Raw genomic sequence first — 20295 nt, 5'->3', positions numbered from 1 at the left:
AAATTAAATACATTTAAAAACAAAATTAACAGAGATTCTATTGTGCAGACTCAAATTTTTGCTTTTTTCATGGACTTGCACAACACCATTTATTTTCACAGAAAATTATAATGATGGCAATAGAGAAATCTGTATGCAATATTGACATGAAGAATATTTCACAACCCCCATGGCACAGCTATATTCAGTGGGGAATTTCTAGATGTTATATTCAGTTTAATAGTAATTATAGCTATGGATTTGTAGTTGAATGCAGGTCCTCAGATGTTGGGCCAAGCAAACATAGAGAGGAAGGAATAATCTGATTTTACAATCATGAATGATAAAGTGTTAGTATATTGGAACCCAGCTATTATATTAATAGCAGCAGTATTTCTGATTAACATATTTAATTTTCTTGGCAGCCCAGGATTAAGGGTAAATCAACATTAAGCTTAATTTTAATTGGTGTAATAATGTCACCAATATAAAAAGTCTCTGAATTTTATCTAATGGGAAAACTAAAGGATAAATCCTTCTCTATGTGTTCAGCCCAAGTAAGTCCTCTGGATGGTGGGAGCTCTGTGGAGCATAGGGAGGGGAAAGTCTCTTCCCTTGAAACTGCAGAATAGTACTGGAGCTGCTCCATAGTAGCCACTCCAACCTAAGGGCTGAAGTAATTTCAGTGAGCCTTGGGCTCTCGCTTCAGTGGGAGAAGAAACTGGAGTATCAGCAGTGCTAGTGGCTCCCCAGAGACCCACTGTGTCATGCAGTTGCGCTAGAAGCCCCAAAAGCTAATAATTTACTTTAATTGCCACTTAGTAGTCCTCAGCCAGAACGTCCATTGGGTTAACGAGTCAGTAGGAGTTTTGCTTTAGTAATAATTTGCATGTGTTGACCTGACTGCCTTTTGTCTGAGCAAGATCTGTTAGATCAATTATTATCCCTTGGATATTGGGAGGTAGGATTTCCCAGCATGCTATGCTGTGGCAAAATTCATTGGCACTGACATGGGAACTCCCAAACCGCTGGTGCCAAGGGGTAAAACTGATAGCTGGAACCTGATCCCAGAGAAATAGAACTATTTTTAATTTGTGCTGAGTCTCAGGACACAATGCTGTTATGCCAGTGCAGTTAGACACATTAATGGATACATGTCAAATATATTGGAGTGATAAAGAGGCTCTGTTTTCACATCTTTTATTTTTCATCATAAAGTTTCAGTATAATTTTTTTTTGTAGTTAGTGAGAATTCTAGACTAAGTGCACTCTTGCCAGCACTGAAATCTGGCATGTTTAATCTGTAAAATATATTAAACATTGTTTTCTAAGTATAGTCTGTTACAAAGTTTCCTGTGATTCCAGAGGTGGTATTGATATTTTGATTGGTGTCATTATTGGTAATTGAAGGAGTTTACTTAAAATATTTAGACAAGGTAGCTCTTCGACCAATACAGAATGTCTAAAGGGTCTAGTTGTGCTGGTGGCTCTGAAGTACTATATAGGCTTTAAAGGTCTGAGCCTGTTGAAATCCATGAAAAGACCCCCTTTAGCTTCAGTGGCCTGTGGCTCAGGACTTAATTTATTAAAATAATATAGAGTCAAGAAAAAATTATAAGAATAACTATTTGAAAAATATAAATTGTTTGGAAAGGTCACACTATTAAGCCCAAGTGATTCCACTGGGATGACTCATACTTAAAATTCAGCACATGTGTAAGTATTTGCAGGATTGGGGACTAAGTTTGTAAAAGGGAAAGGGCATATTGATAAAATGGCATTTTATTTAATTGGTCATTTTGTACTCTAATAAAAGTAAGTAAGTAAAGTAAATCCATTTATTTATGTCTGAATATTGGTGACATCACAGCAGAAGTTGTAGAAGCCTTCATGATCCATTGTAACTTTGAGCAGGTAACGATTCAGTGATTCTGCCACACAGCATGCATCCATCTCATTGCTGTTCATCCTCTGCTTGTTAACCCTCCACCATTTCTTTTATAATAGCTTTCTCAAGGTTATTTCCATCTTTACGCCTAATGGGACCAAAGTACATAAGTTTGCATCTGTTGATTTCTGAAATCCAGTTCTGCTTTTCTCCAATAATAGTTCTAACTGACGGATTAGTCTTTTTTTCCATCCAGGAGATACACAAGAGTCTTAGCCAGCACCGCATTTCAAAAGCTTCAGTCTTCTTCTTGCCAGCATCATTCCCGTGATTCACATCCATAAATTGCTATGGAAAACTGTAGGCTTTTCCCCACTTGCACCTTCATAGATTTTGACATGCCATGGTTTGTCTATCCTTTCTTTAAAGGAGCCTGCAGTCAAGTGAACATCCCTCGTCATCTTCTGATTTCTTTGGAATAGCCTCCTTGGTTGAATATATGTGAACCCAAATAATTAAATTAAGCTACTGCCTCTACAGCTTGTTCTTTAATAGTGATGTACACTTGCATCCTGTTTTTGTTAGTCCTGTCAATGTGCATGCATTTTGTCGTCATCACATTCAGGAATACTCCTTATTCCTCACTAACTGCTTTTACAGACTCCATCATTTGTTGCATTGCTTCAGTGGCAAAGAACATCATGTCATCAGCATATCTGATATCGGTTAAAAGGTATCTCCAATGGAAATCATAATGTACTATAGGGGTGGCTTTAAATTTTTCCCCTCAGCTCTTTGCCTTTGATGGACTTGTTGTCAAATGGATCCAGGTGTATCCCAATCAGAGCTTTAAGGAAGCAAAAAATACACTGAGGTTTTGACTCTTAGCAGTCATAGGCTACATCTACACTGTGGTCTAGGTGTTTGTTTCCCAGCTTATGTACACATGCTCATGCTAGCTCTCATTGAGCTAGCATTAGTATAAACAGTAGTGTGGTCATGGTAACACGGGCAGCAGCAGTGGAAGCCTGCCGTGTGTAAACCTGCCTGAACTCCGTGGGTATGTACTCAGCACAGCTAAGCCATGCTGCTGCTGCGGTGCTACCACAGCTGCACTATTCATACTCGAGAGCTAGTGTGAGTGTGTGTACGTAAGCTGGAAATTACATTCCTAGTTCATAGTGTAGACACAGCCTTACTTACTGTTGTTGAGGTTCCCCATGTATCCGGACTTCCACACCAATCTCTTCTCTCCCCAAAGGGGATTGCTTCAAAACAGAAAGACAGCATCATCAATTTTAAAAGCTCAGTTAATTATACTTGTTAAACAGTATTAGGCATCATCACCTTTGACTGAATTTTGATAAGTGTATTATACCACATTTGGGAAAACTCTAACAGGTGCTGGTATGACAAAGGGTATAATAAATGCAGTTATTCCATGCACAATGTATTTATGCTAATAAGAGACCTCCTATCCATACAGTATGCTGTAATATATCTGATACAATGTATTTATGCTGTGGATCAGTTTTCTGAGATAGGTACAATAAAAAAATTCTCTGTGGCTGCAGTGCTAGGAAAAGGCTACAAAGCTCCTTCCAGTTAAATCTTTCAGAGCCTGAATGGCCTGTCACAGGGTTTTCGCTGCACAGAAGCCTGACAAATTTTTAGCTGTGTGTAAAATAACTACTGCTATAATGGTGGCAACGCAGGCATACATTCTGGCCCCATTCCACAATATGAAAACAAGAGAAGACTCATTTAATTTAAAGGTTAACAAATTTAAAATGCATAAAATAAATGACTCTTTTATAAGACATATTCTATATTTATGGGACTCACTGTTATTATTGCGACCAATAGCTTTCATTAAAAAAAAAATTAGACACTTAGGACCCATTTCTGTTCTACCACAGAACAGAATTTAGCCCTTACTGTATCAGCTGTTACTAGTTTAGAGTAGATTACACAAAGAGAAATAAGGCAAATTAAAGTTTGAAAAACTTCTTGGCTTTTCTATCACTTCCAATTTTCTGCATAAGCACTGATATAATCAGTATTTAGAACCAACTTGTGATGGATAAATTACATCTGTAATTCAGTTTGTGTATTAGTGCATATTCAAAAGGTAATCTGCATTCAGATATCTCTGCTTGTCCAATACTCTGTTAAAATCTTCGCTACATTGAAATGAGTCAGGTGAGCTCTCTCAGGTTTATGCAGTTGTTATAATTGCACAGAAATATACCTGGGGCTGGAAAAGCATCATTGTCTTATGAGCACTGAATGATTGAAGAGACCAAATACAAACTAGCCTAGGCCTCCCAAACACTGCAGGAAACAAATGAATCTGATCCTTCCTATTTATTACATATTATTTTAGTGTTTATTGCGCACAGTTAGTGTACATTATGCTGTACAGAATGTAAAAATAAATACTTCCTCTTTACAATCAGCTCTGAAAATACACTTCATATATATATGCACAGGATGTCCAGTCTCAAAGTGCTACATATTTTTATTACAGAATACAAATTCCTTTTTTTGGCTGGAGCATTGATGAACTGTTACATAGAAAAAGTGAGTTTTAAGGGTTTATTTAAAGATGGTCATTCAATGCCCCAGAGGCGCAAGCTCCAAACATAAAGAGATGCATGGAAGAGAATGTGAAGGAGAGAATGGACGGTAGATATGAGTGAGGGATTTATGAGGTCAGCTTGAGTGGGAAAGATATATGAGGAGAGATGTATGCAGGGACAGAGTTTTCCAGGGTGTTAAAGGTGAGTACAGGAAAATTGAGTTTGATTTGGGAAGCAAGATGCTAATAAAGGGAATTCAAAGAAAGGAATAACAAATTCAGAGCCGTGGGAGAGGAAAATTATTTCAGCAGAAACGTTTTGAAAAGGCTGTGGCAGCTGGGATGAGCTGAGACCTGGACAGGCCTGAAAGAAAGAGGTTTTAGTTGTCACAGTGAGAGAGAATCAAAGTATGCACAAGATTCTTATTGGATGGGTTTATCTTAAGTAGCTCCCATGGGCCTTGTCGTCTTTATTCTGGAACACATAATCCTACCAATTAAGACATTGCCCCTTTTAAGGGAAAAGGAATTGAGACAAACCTCCAAGAGAGTAACTGAAGCACACTCATATTTTATCTTTTGTTGGTTTAGCCTGAAACAGGTCCCTTTTGTCAAGTTAAGTGGAATCCAATTAAACTGAAGGGTAGCTCAGAGGAACTCATGATATGGTTTATTGGACAGAGATAGTTCTCATGTTAATAAGCTTTTATTGCACTGAGATCAATATATGTGTACTACAGACTGGTAATACATAGCAAATATATAGGTACAGTGCAACCAAAGCCCACATCTGTAGATCTTTTTAGGTGACTGGACTAATATAAAATGCCGTTTAAAAGAACGGTACCAAGTGGTTTCAGCTAAAAGCCTGGCTAAAAGCCTCTTTAAATAGTTATAAATAGTGGCAGAACTGTAACCAGATTGTAAGGTGAATTCCAGCTTTTTGTTATTTTGAAATCTTGAGGAAAAAATAGCCATTCTTTTGGTGGTGATTACCCCAAAATCATGATTTGAACCGGGCTGAATGGTGTTAACTGTTGCTGGGCGGGGGGGAGAACTGGAGTTAAAAATCTTAAAATCATCTTTTTCAGCAAGGCTATTCGCAGATTGCACACCAGACCCTAGTGCACACTCCTGGCATCTTTATTAATTATTTGATGCACAAACAGGAGTTATTTGTGTTTTATGCAGTGTAGGTAGAACAGTATTTGTCACATGGAAAATAGCAAATTTGAAGAAGGAAATTTAACATTGAAGAAGAACGAAGATTCAGAGGGCTAGAAATCCAGCTGGGATATAACTAAATAGTTAAGAAAATCAGTGTACTCACCACGGAAATAGGGATTATTTCAGAAGAATAAGGAAAAGGTCATTATTGGATGGTTGAAGTGAAAACTTACATCTAAAGATAGACAGGATAGTTATGGAATCAAGATCAAAACAGTATTTATTGACCCTGGTTAAACGCCGTCTCAAATATTGTTTTTAGCTTAAGTCATATTCTCAGAGGATCTGAAAAGCAGTGTTGCTCTGAAAGGTTGCTGTAGGTTTGAAAAATGTCTGTTATCAGTATACCTTGCATCTGAAGATGATCTTGTTCTCACAAAAGAACAGCAGACTTTTGAGGTAAACTGATTAAAAAATAGTTAAATGAGTCAGGAGTCCATGAAGCAGAATGTAGTGAACTATCTGGATGATTACAAAAACGACAGGGCCCAATTTAAAACCCAGCATTTTTTTAATAAAAGGGAATTCAGGTAGAATGTTCACTCAGACCGTAGTAAATATATGTGAACTGGTTTTGTTCCTATTGAAATCAATAATACTTTTGCCATTGGGTTTAATAAGAGACAGATTGGGCTACACGGCATAAATTAGCATAGAAGACCAGTGAAGCAAATTAAATAAATGAATTTAAGAGACAGCTAGACATTCATATGAATAGAGGAATGGCGGAAGAGTACAGTGACCAAACCAAGAGATGAGGCCAAAATTGTACATCCATAGGAGATAGGATGCAGTTGCCACCAAATGGCTTTTTTCTATTTAGTAAAAGTACTTTTGTCCTTAGAATACAGTTAGGGGACAAACAAAAAATACCATTGTGAAAATGTTGCATACCTGCCTTTCCTGGCACTATTACTTTTCTTTTACAAATTCACTTGGTTGCTCAGTTTATGAGATCAGAGACTAAGATGTGTGCGATTTCACTTGAATATTACCTTCCTAAAGCCTTGATATTAACTGCCAAGCAAACTTAAATAGTACACGAGGTCAGGATAATTCTATAACATGTTTTGTGTTCAGAAATCTTAGGGTATCTCTACACTACGAAATTAGGTCGAATTTATAGAAGTCGGTTTTTTAGAAGTCGGTTTTATATATTTGAGTGTTTGTGTCCCCACAGAAAATGTTCTAAGTGCATTAACTCGGCGGAGTGCTTCCACAGTACCAAGGCAAGTGTTGACTTCCGCAGTGTTGCACTGTGGGTAGCTATCCCACAGTTCCCGCAGTCTCTGCTGCCCATTGGAATTCTGGGTTGAGATCCCAATGCCTGATGGGGCTAAAACATTGTCGTGGGTGGTTCTGGGTACATGTCGTCAGGCCCCCATTCCCTCCCTCCCTCCGTGAAAGAAAGGGCAGACAATCGTTTTGCGCCTTTTTTCCTGAGTTACCTATGCAGACGCCATACCACGGCAAGCATGGAGCCTGCTCAGGTAACCGTCACCCTATGTCTCCTGGGTGCTGGCAGATGCGGTATGGCATTGCTACACAGTAGCAGCAACCCCTTGCCTTGTGGCAGCAGACGGTACAGTACGACTGGTAGCCGTCATCGTCATGTCTGAGGTGCTCCTGGTCGCCTCTGTGAGGTCGATCAGGAGCGCCTGGGCAGACATGGGCGCAGGGACTAAATTTGGAGTGACTTGAGCAGGTCATTCTCTTTAGTCCTGCAGTCCTATTGAACCGTCTTATGGTGAGCGGGCAGGCGATACGGACTGCTAGCAGTCGTACTGTACCATCTTATGCCAGGCAGGCAAGAGAGGAAGATGGCTAGCAGTCGTACTGTACCATCTTCTGCCGAGCAGCCATGAGATGTGGATGGCATGCAGTCCTTCTGCACCGTCTGCTGCCAGCCAAAGATGTAAAAGATAGATGGAGTGGGTCAGAACAAGAAATAGACCAGATTTGTTTTGTACTCATTTGCCTCCTCCCCTGTCTAGATCACACTGCAGTCACTCACAGAGAAGGAGCAGCGAGGTAAATCTAGCCATGTATCAATCAGAGGCCAGGCTAACCTCCTTGTTCCAATAACAACGATAACTTAGGTGCACCATTTCTTATTGGAACCCTCCGTGCAGTCCTGCCTGAAATACTCCTTGATGTACAGGCACACCCTTTGTTGATTTTAGCTCCCTGAAGCCAACCCTGTAAGCCGTGTCGTCAGTCGCCCCTCCCTCCGTCAGAGCAACGGCAGACAATCGTTCCGCGCCTTTTTTCTGTGCAGACGCCATACCAAGGCAAGCATGGAGGCCGCTGAGCTCATTTTGGCAATTAGGAGCACATTAACCACCACACGCATTATCCAGCAGTATATGCAGCACCAGAACATGGCAACGCGATACCGGGCGAGGAGGCGACGTCAGCGCGGTCCCGTGAGTGATCAGGACATGGACACAGATTTCTCTGAAAGCATGGGCCCTGCCAATGCATGCATCATGGTGCTAATGGGGCAGGTTCATTCTGTGGAACGTCGATTTTGGGCTCGGGAAACAAGCACAGACTGGTGGGACCGCATAATGTTGCAGGTCTGGGACGATTCCCAGTGGCTGCGAAACTTTCGCATGCGTAGGGGCACTTTCATGGAACTTTGTGACTTGCTTTCCCCTGCCCTGAAGCGCATGAATACCAAGATGAGAGCAGCCCTCACAGTTGAGAAGCGAGTGGCGATAGCCCTGTGGAAGCTTGCAACGCCAGACAGCTACCGGTCAGTTGGGAATCAATTTGGAGTGGGCAAAACTACTGTGGGGGCTGCTGTGATGCAAGTAGCTCACGCAATCAAAGATCTGCTGATATCAAGGGTAGTGACCCTGGGAAATGTGCAGGTCATAGTGGATGGCTTTGCTGCAATGGGATTCCCTAACTGTGGTGGGGCTATAGACAGAACCCATATCCCTACCTTGGCACCGGAGCACCAAGCCGCCGAGTACATAAACCGCAAGGGGTACTTTTCGATAGTGCTGCAAGCTCTGGTGGATCACAAGGGACGTTTCACCAACATCAACGTGGGATGGCCGGGAAAGGTGCATGATGCTCGCATCTTCAGGAACTCTGGTCTGTTTCAAAAGCTGCAGGAAGGGACTTTCTTCCCAGACCAGAAAATAACTGTTGGGGATGTTGAAATGCCTATATGTATCCTTGGGGACCCAGCCTACCCCTTCATGCCATGGCTCATGAAGCCGTACACAGGCAGCCTGGACAGTAGTCAGGAGCTGTTCAGCTACAGGCTGAGCAAGTGCAGAATGGTGGTAGAATGTGCATTTGGACGTTTAAAGGCGCGCTGGCGCAGTTTACTGACTCGCTTAGACCTCAGCAAAACCAATATTCCCACTGTTATTACTGCTTGCTGTGTGCTCCACAATATCTGTGAGAGTAAGGGGGAGACGTTTATGGCGGGGTGGGAGGCTGAGGCAAATCGCCTAGCTGCTGGTTACGCGCAGCCAGACACCAGGGCGGTTAGAAGAGCACAGGAGGGCGCGGTACGCATCAGAGAAGCTTTGAAAACCAGTTTCATGACTGTCCAGGCTACGGTGTGAAAGTTCTGTTTGTTTCTCCTTGATGAAACCCCCCGCCCCTTGGTTCACTCTACTTCACTGTAAGCTAACCACCCTCCCCTCCTCCCTTTAATCATTGCTTGCAGAGGCAATAAAGTCATTGCTGCTTCACAGTCATGCATTCGTTATTCATTCATCACACAAATAGGGAGATGACTACCAAGGTATCCCAGGAAGGGTGGTGGAGGAGGGAAGGAAAATGCCACACAGCACTTTAAGCACAGCACTTTAAAAGTTTACAACTTTAAAATTTATTGAATGACAGCCTTCTTTTTTTTGGGCAATCCTCTGTGGTGGAGTGGCTGGTTGGCCGGAGGCCCCCCCACCGTGTTCTTGGGCATCTGGGTGTGGAGGCTATGGAACTTGGGGAGGAGGGCGGTTGGTTACAGAGGGGCAGCAGTGGCAGTCTGTGCTCCAGCTGCCTTTGCTGCAGCTCAACCATACACTGGAGCATACTGGTTTGGTCCTGCAGCAGCCTCAGCATTGAATCCTGCCTCCTCTCATCACGCTGCCGCCACATTTGAGCTTCAGCCCTGTCTTCAGCCCGCCACTTACTCTCTTCAGCCCGCCACTTACTCTCTTCAGCCCTCCACCTCTCCTCCCGGTCATTTTGTGCTTTCCTGCACTCTGACATTATTTGCCTCCACGCATTCGTCTGTGCTCTGTCAGTGTGGGAGGACAGCATGAGCTCGGAGAACATTTCATCGCGAGTGCTTTTTTTTTTCTTTCTAAGCTTCACTAGCCTCTGGGAAGGAGAAGATCCTGTGATCATTGAAACACATGCAGCTGGTGGAGAAAAAAAAAGGCACAGCGGTATTTAAAAAGACACATTTTATAAAACAGTCGCTACACTCTTTCAGGGTAAACCTTGCTGTTAACATTACATACATAGCACATGTGCTTTCGTTACAAGGTCGCATTTTGCCTCCTCCCACCGCGTGACTACCCCCTCAACCTTCCCCCCTCCCTGTGGCAAACAGCGGGGAACATTTCTGTTTAGCCACAGGCAAACAGCCCAGCAGGAATGGGCTCCTCTGAGTGTCCCCTGAAGTAAAGCACTCTATTTCAACCAGGTGACCATGAATTATATCTCACTCTCCTGAGGATAACACAGAGAGATAAAGAACGGATTTTGATTGAATGCCAGCAAACATACACTGCAATGCTTTGTTCTACAGTGATTCCCGAGTACGTGTTACTGGCCTGGAGTGGTAAAGTGTCCTACCATGAAGGACGAAATAAGGCTGCCCTCCCCAGAAACCTTTTGCAAAGGCTTTAGGACTACATCTAGGAGAACCGCAAATGCCAGGGCAAAGTAATCCTTTCACATGCTTGCTTTTAAACCATGTATAGCATTTTAAAAGGTACACTCACCAGAGGTCCCTTCTCCGCCTGCTGGGTCCAGGAGGCAGCCTTGGGTGGGTTTGGGGGGTACTGGCTCCAGGTCTAGGGTGAGAAACAGTTCCTGGCTGTTGGGAAAACCGGTTTCTCCGCTTGCTTGCTGTGAGCTATCTACAACCTCCTCCTCATCATCATCTTCTTCGTCCCCAAAACCTACTTCCGTATTGCCTCCATCTCCATTGAAGGAGTCAAACAACACGGCTGGGGTAGTGGTGGCTGAACCCCCTAAAATGGCATGCAGCTCATCATAGAAGCGGCATGTTTGGGGCTCTGACCCAGAGCGGCTGTTCGCCTCTCTGGTTTTCTGGTAGGCTTGCCTCAGCTCCTTCAGTTTCACATGGCACTGCTTCGGGTCCCTGTTATGGCCTCTGTCCTTCATGCCCTGGGAGATTTTCACAAAGGTTTTGGCATTTCGAAAACTGGAATGGAGTTCTGATAGCACGGATTCCTCTCCCCATACAGCGATCAGATCCCGTACCTCCCGTTCGGTCCATGCTGGAGCTCTTTTGCGATTCTGGGACTCCATCATGGTCACCTCTGCTGATGAGCTCTGCATGGTCACCTGCAGCTTGCCACGCTGGCCAAACAGGAAATGAGATTCAAAAGTTCGCGGTTCTTTTCCTGTCTACCTGGCCAGTGCATCTGAGTTGAGAGTGCTGTCCAGAGCGGTCAGAATGGAGCACTCTGGGATAGCTCCCGGAGGCCAATACCATCGAATTGTGTCCACAGTACCCCAAATTCGAGCCGGCAACGTCGATTTAAGCGCTAATCCACTTGTCAGAGGTGGAGTAAGGAAATCGATTTTAAGAGCCCTTTAAGTCGAAATAAAGGGCTTCATTGTGTGGACGGGTGCAGGTTTAAATCGATTTAACGCTGCTAAATTCGACCTAAAGTCCTTGTGTAGACCAGGGCTTAGAGTGATTCATGCTACTTTGAAATCATTTTTCTGTCCACCAGATGGAATTTTGGAACTATAATACCTTTCAGACATTCTTTTAAGAAATAGGTGTATGGTTATATTTAACCAGTTAGAGACACTTGTAAAGGTTAGTGTTTACAATTCTTTGGTCACCGGTCACCTATGACAGCTACATATACTGCTAGCTGGGAGATATGACTTAAAGTAGCTATGAGTAATTAAACCATTTTAATGGGAGCGGTTTGTTGAGTGAGTCATGAGACAAATGTATCGAAGGATAATTTGTATGCAGCATTCATCAGTTTCTGTTTTAAAAACTTCTGTGTGTTAGACTATAGTATACAAATGATAAGTAATACAAATGATAACTTCAAATAAAAGATGAGAATAAAGCTGTTTTAAAATGATATCTTATTTGGGTCTGAAACACTCCTTGAAATGATGGTACAGAACCAGATTCTCAACTGGTGTAAATTGACATGGCTCCTTTGGAGTCAGTGAAGCTAAGTGAATGTAATGTAAGTGAATTTACATTAGCTCATGATCACATGCACAGTTCTGAATATCAGATGTGATATAAAAACACATCTGATGGTATCAAAAGGTATAAATCTTACTTCAATTTGAATGGGATATAATTTGGACTATACATGGTTCTGATTTTAAATTTTTTGCAAAAACATCTTAAATGTGTACGACTTCAGTTATCCAATAATTTCAGGTTTCAGAGGAACAGCCGTGTTAGTCTGTATTCGCAAAAAGAAAAGGAGTACTTGTGGCACCTTAGAGACTAACCAATTTATTTGAGCATGAGCTTTCGTGAGCTACAGCTCACTTCATCAGTGAGCTGTAGCTCACGAAAGCTCATGCTCAAATAAATTGGTTAGTCTCTAAGGTGCCACAAGTACTCCTTTTCTTTTTGCCAATAATTTCAGTTACCCCACATTCCCTGGTACTCAAAACACGTAATAAATGTTTATTAATTACATTTATTTAATTATCTGAATCTTGTTTATTCAGATTTAGGGCCTGATCTTGAGTGCTGGGCAATAGAAGTTGTTGTTTAATACTCCTATTACAGTAATGCCAAAAAGTCTCTGTCAGGATTGGGGCTCCATTGTACTCTATTTTATACAAACATAAAGAGACAGTACTTGTCCCAAATAATCTGCAATCAAAGGCTTCCAGTCTTGAAAACACTTACACATGAGAGCATATTTACTCATGTAAGTAGTCCCATTGAAGTCCTTAATTAATGAATTCAGTGGAATTACTCGCATATATAAAGTTATTCATCGGTTCTAATGTTTGCAGGATGGGGGCCTTCGGTATTTAGAACAAAATTGGGGTATAAAGAGTTTTCTTTTAAAAAAAAATCTTTGCACAGAAGGGAAAAATGTCATTTGCAGTTGCTGTGCATAGAATATTGAATGTACTAGCTCTGTTAATTAAGTCTTGTGTCCTGTTTTCAACATCTTTAAAAATCAGAAATTGGTATTTATCTTATGTTCATTGCAAAATAAATTCAACTAATCTTCCTTAAATCTGGATTTCTATAACTTTTTATACATTAACAAACTCACGCTACAGAGAGGTCCATAAGAGAGGTTTTTAAATTTTATTCCAGGATGCAAAAAAAAAAAAAAAAGATTTAGAGATGCTTATAGTTTTTGTGTGTCTGTACTTAACTCATCCCCCTGTCAGAGATAATTAAAACACTGATGTTCTGATAATGCCAGCCCCCCTGCCCATGTGTGTGTTCCAACAATTTTCAGTAAAAGTGGACAAAATGAATATATTTTGATATTGGATGAGACATAAGATGCAGGGGAAGAGGGAACTGATGAGGAAGCTGGGTGAATCACTTTGAAACCAGAGCAATCTGCACACTTGTCAGTTAGCAGTTCTTTGCAAATGTATTCTTATTGCAATTGTGGGAAAATACAATCAAACTGGAAGCTGTACATCATCTAAACCAGAGAACTTGCCTAGTAAAAATGGCTGGGTTAATTCTTTTTAAAATCCTCTAGAAGGAATATTTTCTGCGGTAACTACAGGCAGACAAAATAATGGCCTTTCCTTTTCTCTGTATTTTCCTGGGTCACAGTGGGCTCATGCTCCTTTTTCATTCCATGATGCTGTATTTCCCCATCAAATCACCCCTCTTCACTTTCCATGATTTAGCAACAGAAGGACTGATAGTCTGCAGACTAAATGCTGGTTCAGGACCTGTATATGGACTTGGCCTAGAAGAGCAGAAACTTCCATGGGAGGATAGATGAGGAATCATCTCTGCAAGGTCTGCTACCTTTGGAAGATATGAGCACAGTCTGAAAGTTCTGTCTTTAAAAAGGGTAAAAGCCTGGCTATATCTGTGTGTGGAAAGGGGGAGTAGAGGACAGGTGCTGAGCTGAACCTCCACTTCCAAGCAAGGCACTTACGAGGGAATCCCAGGGCTGGGGTTTAGGCCTGGTAAGTGGAAGCTGGATCCAGATCAGGTTGTGCAGTGTGCTGACGTAGGTGGAGGATCAGGAGTGTGAGCAGACCAGGGAAAGACAGCTGTCCATCTGCAAGGGCAGGCTGAGTGCCAGGTTGAACTGGTGATGAGAACCAACACTTCTGATGTTGGAAAGAGGGCTGGGACAGTGGAGGGCAGCTGGTTCAGAACCATTGCTGCTGCTGAAGATGTAATAATAATAATACCTAGCTTTTATATAGTGCTTTTACAGATGTGGAAACTGAGTTACACACAGGTGAAATGACTTGCCAAGGTTGCCTGGCAAGTAACTACTATTATACAGGGCCTTCCGTGAACTGAATCACCAGCACAGCACATACACAGATATCTATCTATCTAAAATGTGGTATACCATACTCACATCCTACTTGTATCTGACTGCTCTCTCTCACTCTGCAGTGACCTAGTTGTTCAAAGAAGTCTACTGGCTGCTTCATCCGTCCTCAGCAGCAGGATCATGGGGTAACCCAGGCAGTATCCTTCCATGTGCGGTATATTGCTTACCACTCTCTGCACCGTAGAGTGGGGATGCCTGCAGAATTTTGCCGTAGGAATTCAGTGCTTCTCTGTAAGTCACTGGGTGAATAGGATTGATGAAGTACAGTACCGCAAGTAAAGTTTGTGTGTAATCCTGGAACATCTGAGCAATTTGCAAATAAGAAGCTGTCCTAATGAAGTCCCAAGCCTGCACATTTTCTCAGTTTTTAATAAGTTTAGTTTAGGATGGAACAATAAGAGAGTATTTACTGTGCTGTTTTTAACTGAGAACATTTTGCTATTCAAGTACCTTTCTGTAGTCATATTGTTGTTAGTACTTATTATGTTCAAAGTGTTATATGAACACAGACTGATTCTGCTGCCATTTGAGTCATAGCGAGTCTCAGGATTGACCTAAGTGGGAGCAAGAACACATTACTTATCTAATGACTTCTCACCACAGATTTGTTTAGTAGGTTATTACTGTTAACTCCATTTGACTGAAGGGGAAACTAAGGGATAGAGGTGAAGTGACTTGCCCGAAGCCACACAGTGAGTCATTGTTAGGGTTGTGATTAGAAAACAGGAGTTATTGGGGCCTGTGCCTGTGCTCACACCGCTAGATCAGCCTCAGTTTTTAGTCCTTTAAGCTTTTTGAATCACTGTTAGTCATTTATGCACAGAGAAAGGAGGATTTGTGGAATAGAAAGCCCACAAATTCGTGTTTGTTACATTCTCCTCTTTATAATACTTCCATCTGTGAAAACTACGGTCATGTTAGTTCCTGGTGCCCTGGGACAGCCTTAATTATAATTAAAGCAAACTGCTGTTTGTGACTTTATATCCCATGCAAACCCTGCAACTTTCAAGTCTTCAGCAGTAGGATTAAGGCAGAAGAAACAACTCATTGTCAAAAAGAAAAGGAGTACTTGTGGCACCTTAGAGACTAACAAATTTATTTGAGCATAAGCTTTCGTGAGCTACAGCTCACTTCATCGGATGCATCATTGTCAAATTCTTTCATCCCATGTAGTAATGGAGGTGGAAATGGAGGCAGCTCATGATCTGATTTCTCTTTCTCCGGCCCTGTGAGGCCATGTACTTTTTTGTGGCCCTGCAAGTGGTAAGGATGATCCTGGGGCTGATCTAAGAGAGGAAGAATCTATTGTAATGCTCCTTTTGCACTTCTGCGGTTGAAGTTTTGCCAGCATTTCCATTATCAGCTCCTGTTTTCAGTGTATTGCATTTTAACTTCGTTTTGAAAAGGTTGCTGTGTGGCACTGAGTTTGCAGGCATATATCTTTATTATACGGAGCACCAGGGAAGGAATACTGTGTAGCGAAGTCAATCATCCAAAACCCATTGAAGTCAGTGGGATTAAGAACATAAGAATGTCCATGCTGGGTCAGACCAGTGGTCCATCCAGCCCAGTATTTGGTCTTCTAACAGTGGACACTGCCAGATGCCTCAGAAGGAATGAAGAGAACTGGGCAATTATTGAGTGATCCATCCCCTGTAATCCAATCCTAGCTTCTGGCAGTCAGAGTTTAGGGACACCCAGAGCATGGGTCCTTGACCATCTTGGCTAATAACTACTGATGAACCTATGCGCCATGAATTTATCTAATTCTTTTTTGAACACAGTTATACTTTTGGCCTTCAACATCCCCTGGCAACAAGTTACACAGGTTAGCTGTGCATTTTGAGAAATGGTACTTCCTTACATTTGTTTTAAATCTGCTGCCTCTTAATTTCATTGGGTGACTGCTGGTTTTTGTATTGGGTGAAAGGGTAAATAACACTTCCCTATTCACTTTCTCTACACCATTCATGATTTTACAGACCTCTGTAATATTCCCCTTTAGTCGTCATTTTTCTAAAATGTCCAGTCTCAGTCTTTATAATCTCTCTAATATGGAAGCTGTTTCATACCCCCAGTCATTTTTGTTGCCCTTCTCTGTACCTTCTCCAATGCTAATATCTTTTCTGAGATGGGACAACGAGAACTGCATGCAGCATTCAAGGAGAGGGTGTACCATGGATTTATATAGTGACATATTTTCTGTCTTCTTACCTAACACTTTCCTAATGGTTCTTAAAATTGTTAGCTTTTTTGACTGCTGCTGCTGCACACTGAGCAGTTGTTTTCAGAGAACTATCCACTCTGACTCCAAGATCTCTTTCATGAGTGTTAACAGCTGATTTATAACCCATGATTTTGTATGTATAGTTGGGATTACATTTTCCAATGTGCATTACTTTGCATTTGTCAACAATGAATTCATCTGCCATTTTGTTGCCTAGTCATCCAGTTTTGTGAGATCCCTTTGTAATTCTTCAAAGTTGATGTTGGACTTAACTATCTTGAGTAATTTAGAATCATCTGAAAATTTTGCCACCTCACTATTTACCTCCTTTTCCAGATCATTTATAAATATGTTGAACAGCACAGGTTCCATTGGTAGACTAGCCAACATTCCACTTTCTGTTGTGAAAACTAAGTATTTATTCCTACCCTTTGTTTCCTATCTTTTAACCAGTTACTGATCCATGAGAGGACCTTCTGTCTTGTCCCATGACTCTTTACTTTGTGTAAGAGTTGTTGTTGTGGGACCTTGTCAAAAGCTTTCTGAAAGTCCTTTCTGTTAGTTTTTGTGTCTTTTTCTAGTTGCTCTTCAGATTCTTTTTTGGTCTAATTATACTTAAGTTGTAAGAGTTTATGCTCCTTTTTTTTTTCCTCAGTAGAATTTGACTTGCAATTTTTAAAAGATGCCTTTTTGTCTCTAACTGCTTCTTTTATTCTGCTGTTTAGCAATGGCTTCATTTTTTTGGTCCTCTTACTGTGTTGTGTTTTGTTTTGTTTAGGGTATACTTTTAGTTTGAGCCTGTATTATTGGTGTTTTAAAATAATTTCCGTGCAACTTGCAGGCTTTTCACTCTTGTGACTATTCCGTTTAACCTCCATTTAACTAGCTTCCTCTTTTTTGTTTAGAGCTCCTTCTTGAAGTTAAATGCTACTGTGTTGGGTTTCTTTGGTATTTTCCCCCCATACAGGGATGTTAAATTTAATTACATTATGGTCAAAGAGCTATACTCACTTTTTGGACCAGATCCTGATTCTCATTGGCTTCAAAGAGAGGTTTTGGTCACATAAGGGAAATAGAGATAGGTTACACATAAGCCTGGGAAATACAGATTTGTGGGGGAAGTGAAAGAACATGGGGGTTGAGTAGAAGGGGAAGAGGGAGATGATGGATGATATTTTTTCAGAAGGCGAACAGAAGATGTAGTGTAAAGCACTGACAATATATAAGAAGGGAACTAAAAGTTGAAAGCACTAATATTGAAAAAGGTAGAAAGGAAATAAGGAAATTAAAGGAAAAGTTTATATCGGGCGGAAAAAAGTTTAAAAGGATGGATTTGAAGAGAAAGCAGCCATTTAATAATGTTCGAAAGATATTGAGGGGGAAGATGCTCTTTTATAAAATCTTGAAGAGACAGAAGGAAAAAAGAGAGGAGAAATACAGAAGACATTCAGGATTAAAATTCTTCAAGGTAATTCAATAGTTAGATATCGTTTATGAAAATATTACTGCCTTAACTGACTTGAAAAGGTGATATATTGCATTTTGGACATTGCCTTCTCAATTTTTACATATTGCCAACAATTAGGAAGTTGAGAAAGATGATTATACCTAATGGCTAGCTGAAATGAATGCTGGTATGCTTTCAGATATCTCTGAAGACAAAAACCTGTGATTTTTTTATTGATAGGTTATGGAGAGTAGCTGTGTGCCTAGTTTTACTTTGGTAAATATGTCCATTCTCCTTACTTTGTGCATAGTTTGGACAAGATTGATCCATAACACTATTTGATTTAAGTGTCTAAGAAACTGAAAATATTAAGGAGGGTTTTGTCTTGTACTTAATGCTGCATTCACTTGTTGGAATATATTTGTATGCCATCGGAAATAAAACAATATAAAAATTATTTCAGAAATGACTAGCTTGTAATATTGGTCAATTGTTTCTGATGTTTTTTCAAAAAATGTAAATACCTGAGTGATTACACTTTAAAACTGGCTCTTGCATGTCTAAAGCAATTTCTCATGATAAAGATTTCAATTAAACATTTTCAGTATTCACGGTAATAGGAAACAATCAGTCATTCAGGCCTATGGGATAAATATTAGGCATCAGATCCTCAGTTGGTATAAATTGTCATAGCTTCATTGACTTCCAAGTGATTTCTTAAAGTCCATTGACTTCATAGCACCACTGAGCCAATTGATTTGAAGTCAATGTGTCAGGAATTGGGGCCTGCAACAGAGCCAGTCTCTGGGCAACCTAATGAGTGCAGCTGGCCTGTGGTAGGCTCCCTGATTGGTTATACTGCCTCGTTGGTTGGAAGAGTCAGCATAATGGCTCTTAAACCAAGGAAGCAGCAATAGCTCAGTCGCTGCTCAAAGAAATTTGCCCGTGGCTGTGATTGTTCCTGTGCTTGCTTGTTCCCGCCTTGGAACCGGTCCTGCTCTTGCCTTGCCTCAGTCCAGATAACCTGGTCCTGAGCTTTGGCTTTGGTTTCCTGACTTCAGAGTCTGGCTCTGACCACTTGCCCTGGCTGTCCACGTCACGGTCACTGACACAATGGAACTGTGGCAGTTTAAACCAGCTGAGGATCTAGCCCTAGAGCTGTGTAAACCTCAGAAGCTTTAGGATCGTGCTTAAATGTTCTCTGGTTTGATCGACGTGTGTTTGCATCCCTCAACTTTGGCTTTCAGTTTTAGTTTTAGTTGGGACAAACCCCAAACTTCAAAGTTAAACATTAAAACAGAGCCATCAGGTTTCTCCTGGTCTTGGCTTCAGAACTGTGAATTTCTTATGATTTGGATGCAAAATTATAACGAGGCCCAGATTTGGTCAAATATGGGCCCAAATTCACTTGAAAGTATCATAAACTTTAAGTGGAACTTCCATTTAAGCTGTTCTGAAACAGGTTTGTGGTTTAGGATTTTGCTGTGAATATTTTGCACATATGTTACGTTTTTTAACTGCTGATAGCTGTTCTTAGTTTGAAATTAGGCTTTGATATATGGGTACACATTATTGCATTGTTTGTAAGGTATATGTGTGGGAAGGTAGTGGTTGATTTTATGATCTGTGTAATGTTTTACAGGTACACATGGCAGTAAGCATATTCCAACCTAAAAATAATTCTGTTTGTATTGTTACTTATAAATTTACACATTGAAGCCCATGGGTGGTTGCTCTGGGTAGTTGATTGTTTTTTCTAACTGTATGCATTTTGAGTATTACTCGCTTTTTAAAACTATATTTAATTATCTTTTGGGTATTGGATTTATTAGGGTGAAAAATGCAGAAACTAATTGACAGCATATGAATAATAGCTATGCAAAATATTGTAAAACTCTGTTACAAAGTAATTGGAAACCCAGGGCTTTGGGATAAAGATGCAAACTTGCTTCCAGTGAGTCAATAGCAAAACTCCCAATAAGAGCAGAATTTGGCCGCTGGTATCTCCTTTTCATTGTTGATGCTCGCGATAAGGTAATAAAATATATTTAGTATTTAATTTGTTTTCAAATATATATCTTAAATCAAGGCTCAGAACGTAAAACAAAACGTTTTCATCACATACTAAATATACAAACAAAACTTTATCAGTAATGCTTAAATCTG

The 20295-nt window shown here is 40.9% G+C and overlaps 2 protein-coding genes across 21 annotated transcripts in view; one reads left to right on the top strand and one right to left on the bottom strand.

Annotated features, from left to right (window-relative positions):
• MBNL1 (muscleblind like splicing regulator 1) overlaps positions 1-20295 on the top strand; it is a 199527-nt gene that overhangs the window by 46317 nt on the left and 132915 nt on the right. The window lies entirely within an intron of this gene.
• LOC140917251 (uncharacterized) lies at positions 9462-11525 on the bottom strand. The gene is made up of 2 exons (XM_073359668.1): positions 10655-11525; positions 9462-10066 (listed from the first exon to the last, which is right to left on the bottom strand). Exons 1-2 carry the CDS (start codon positions 11235-11237, stop codon positions 9525-9527), a joined length of 1125 nt encoding a protein of 374 aa, XP_073215769.1. The 5' UTR covers positions 11238-11525; the 3' UTR covers positions 9462-9524.

The sequence above is a fragment of the Lepidochelys kempii genome, chromosome 9, assembly GCF_965140265.1.
Source record: "Lepidochelys kempii isolate rLepKem1 chromosome 9, rLepKem1.hap2, whole genome shotgun sequence".
NCBI lineage: Eukaryota > Metazoa > Chordata > Testudines > Cheloniidae > Lepidochelys > Lepidochelys kempii.
The sequence above is the reverse complement of the archived record's forward strand: the minus strand, read 5'-3'. Positions and strand labels throughout refer to the sequence as shown.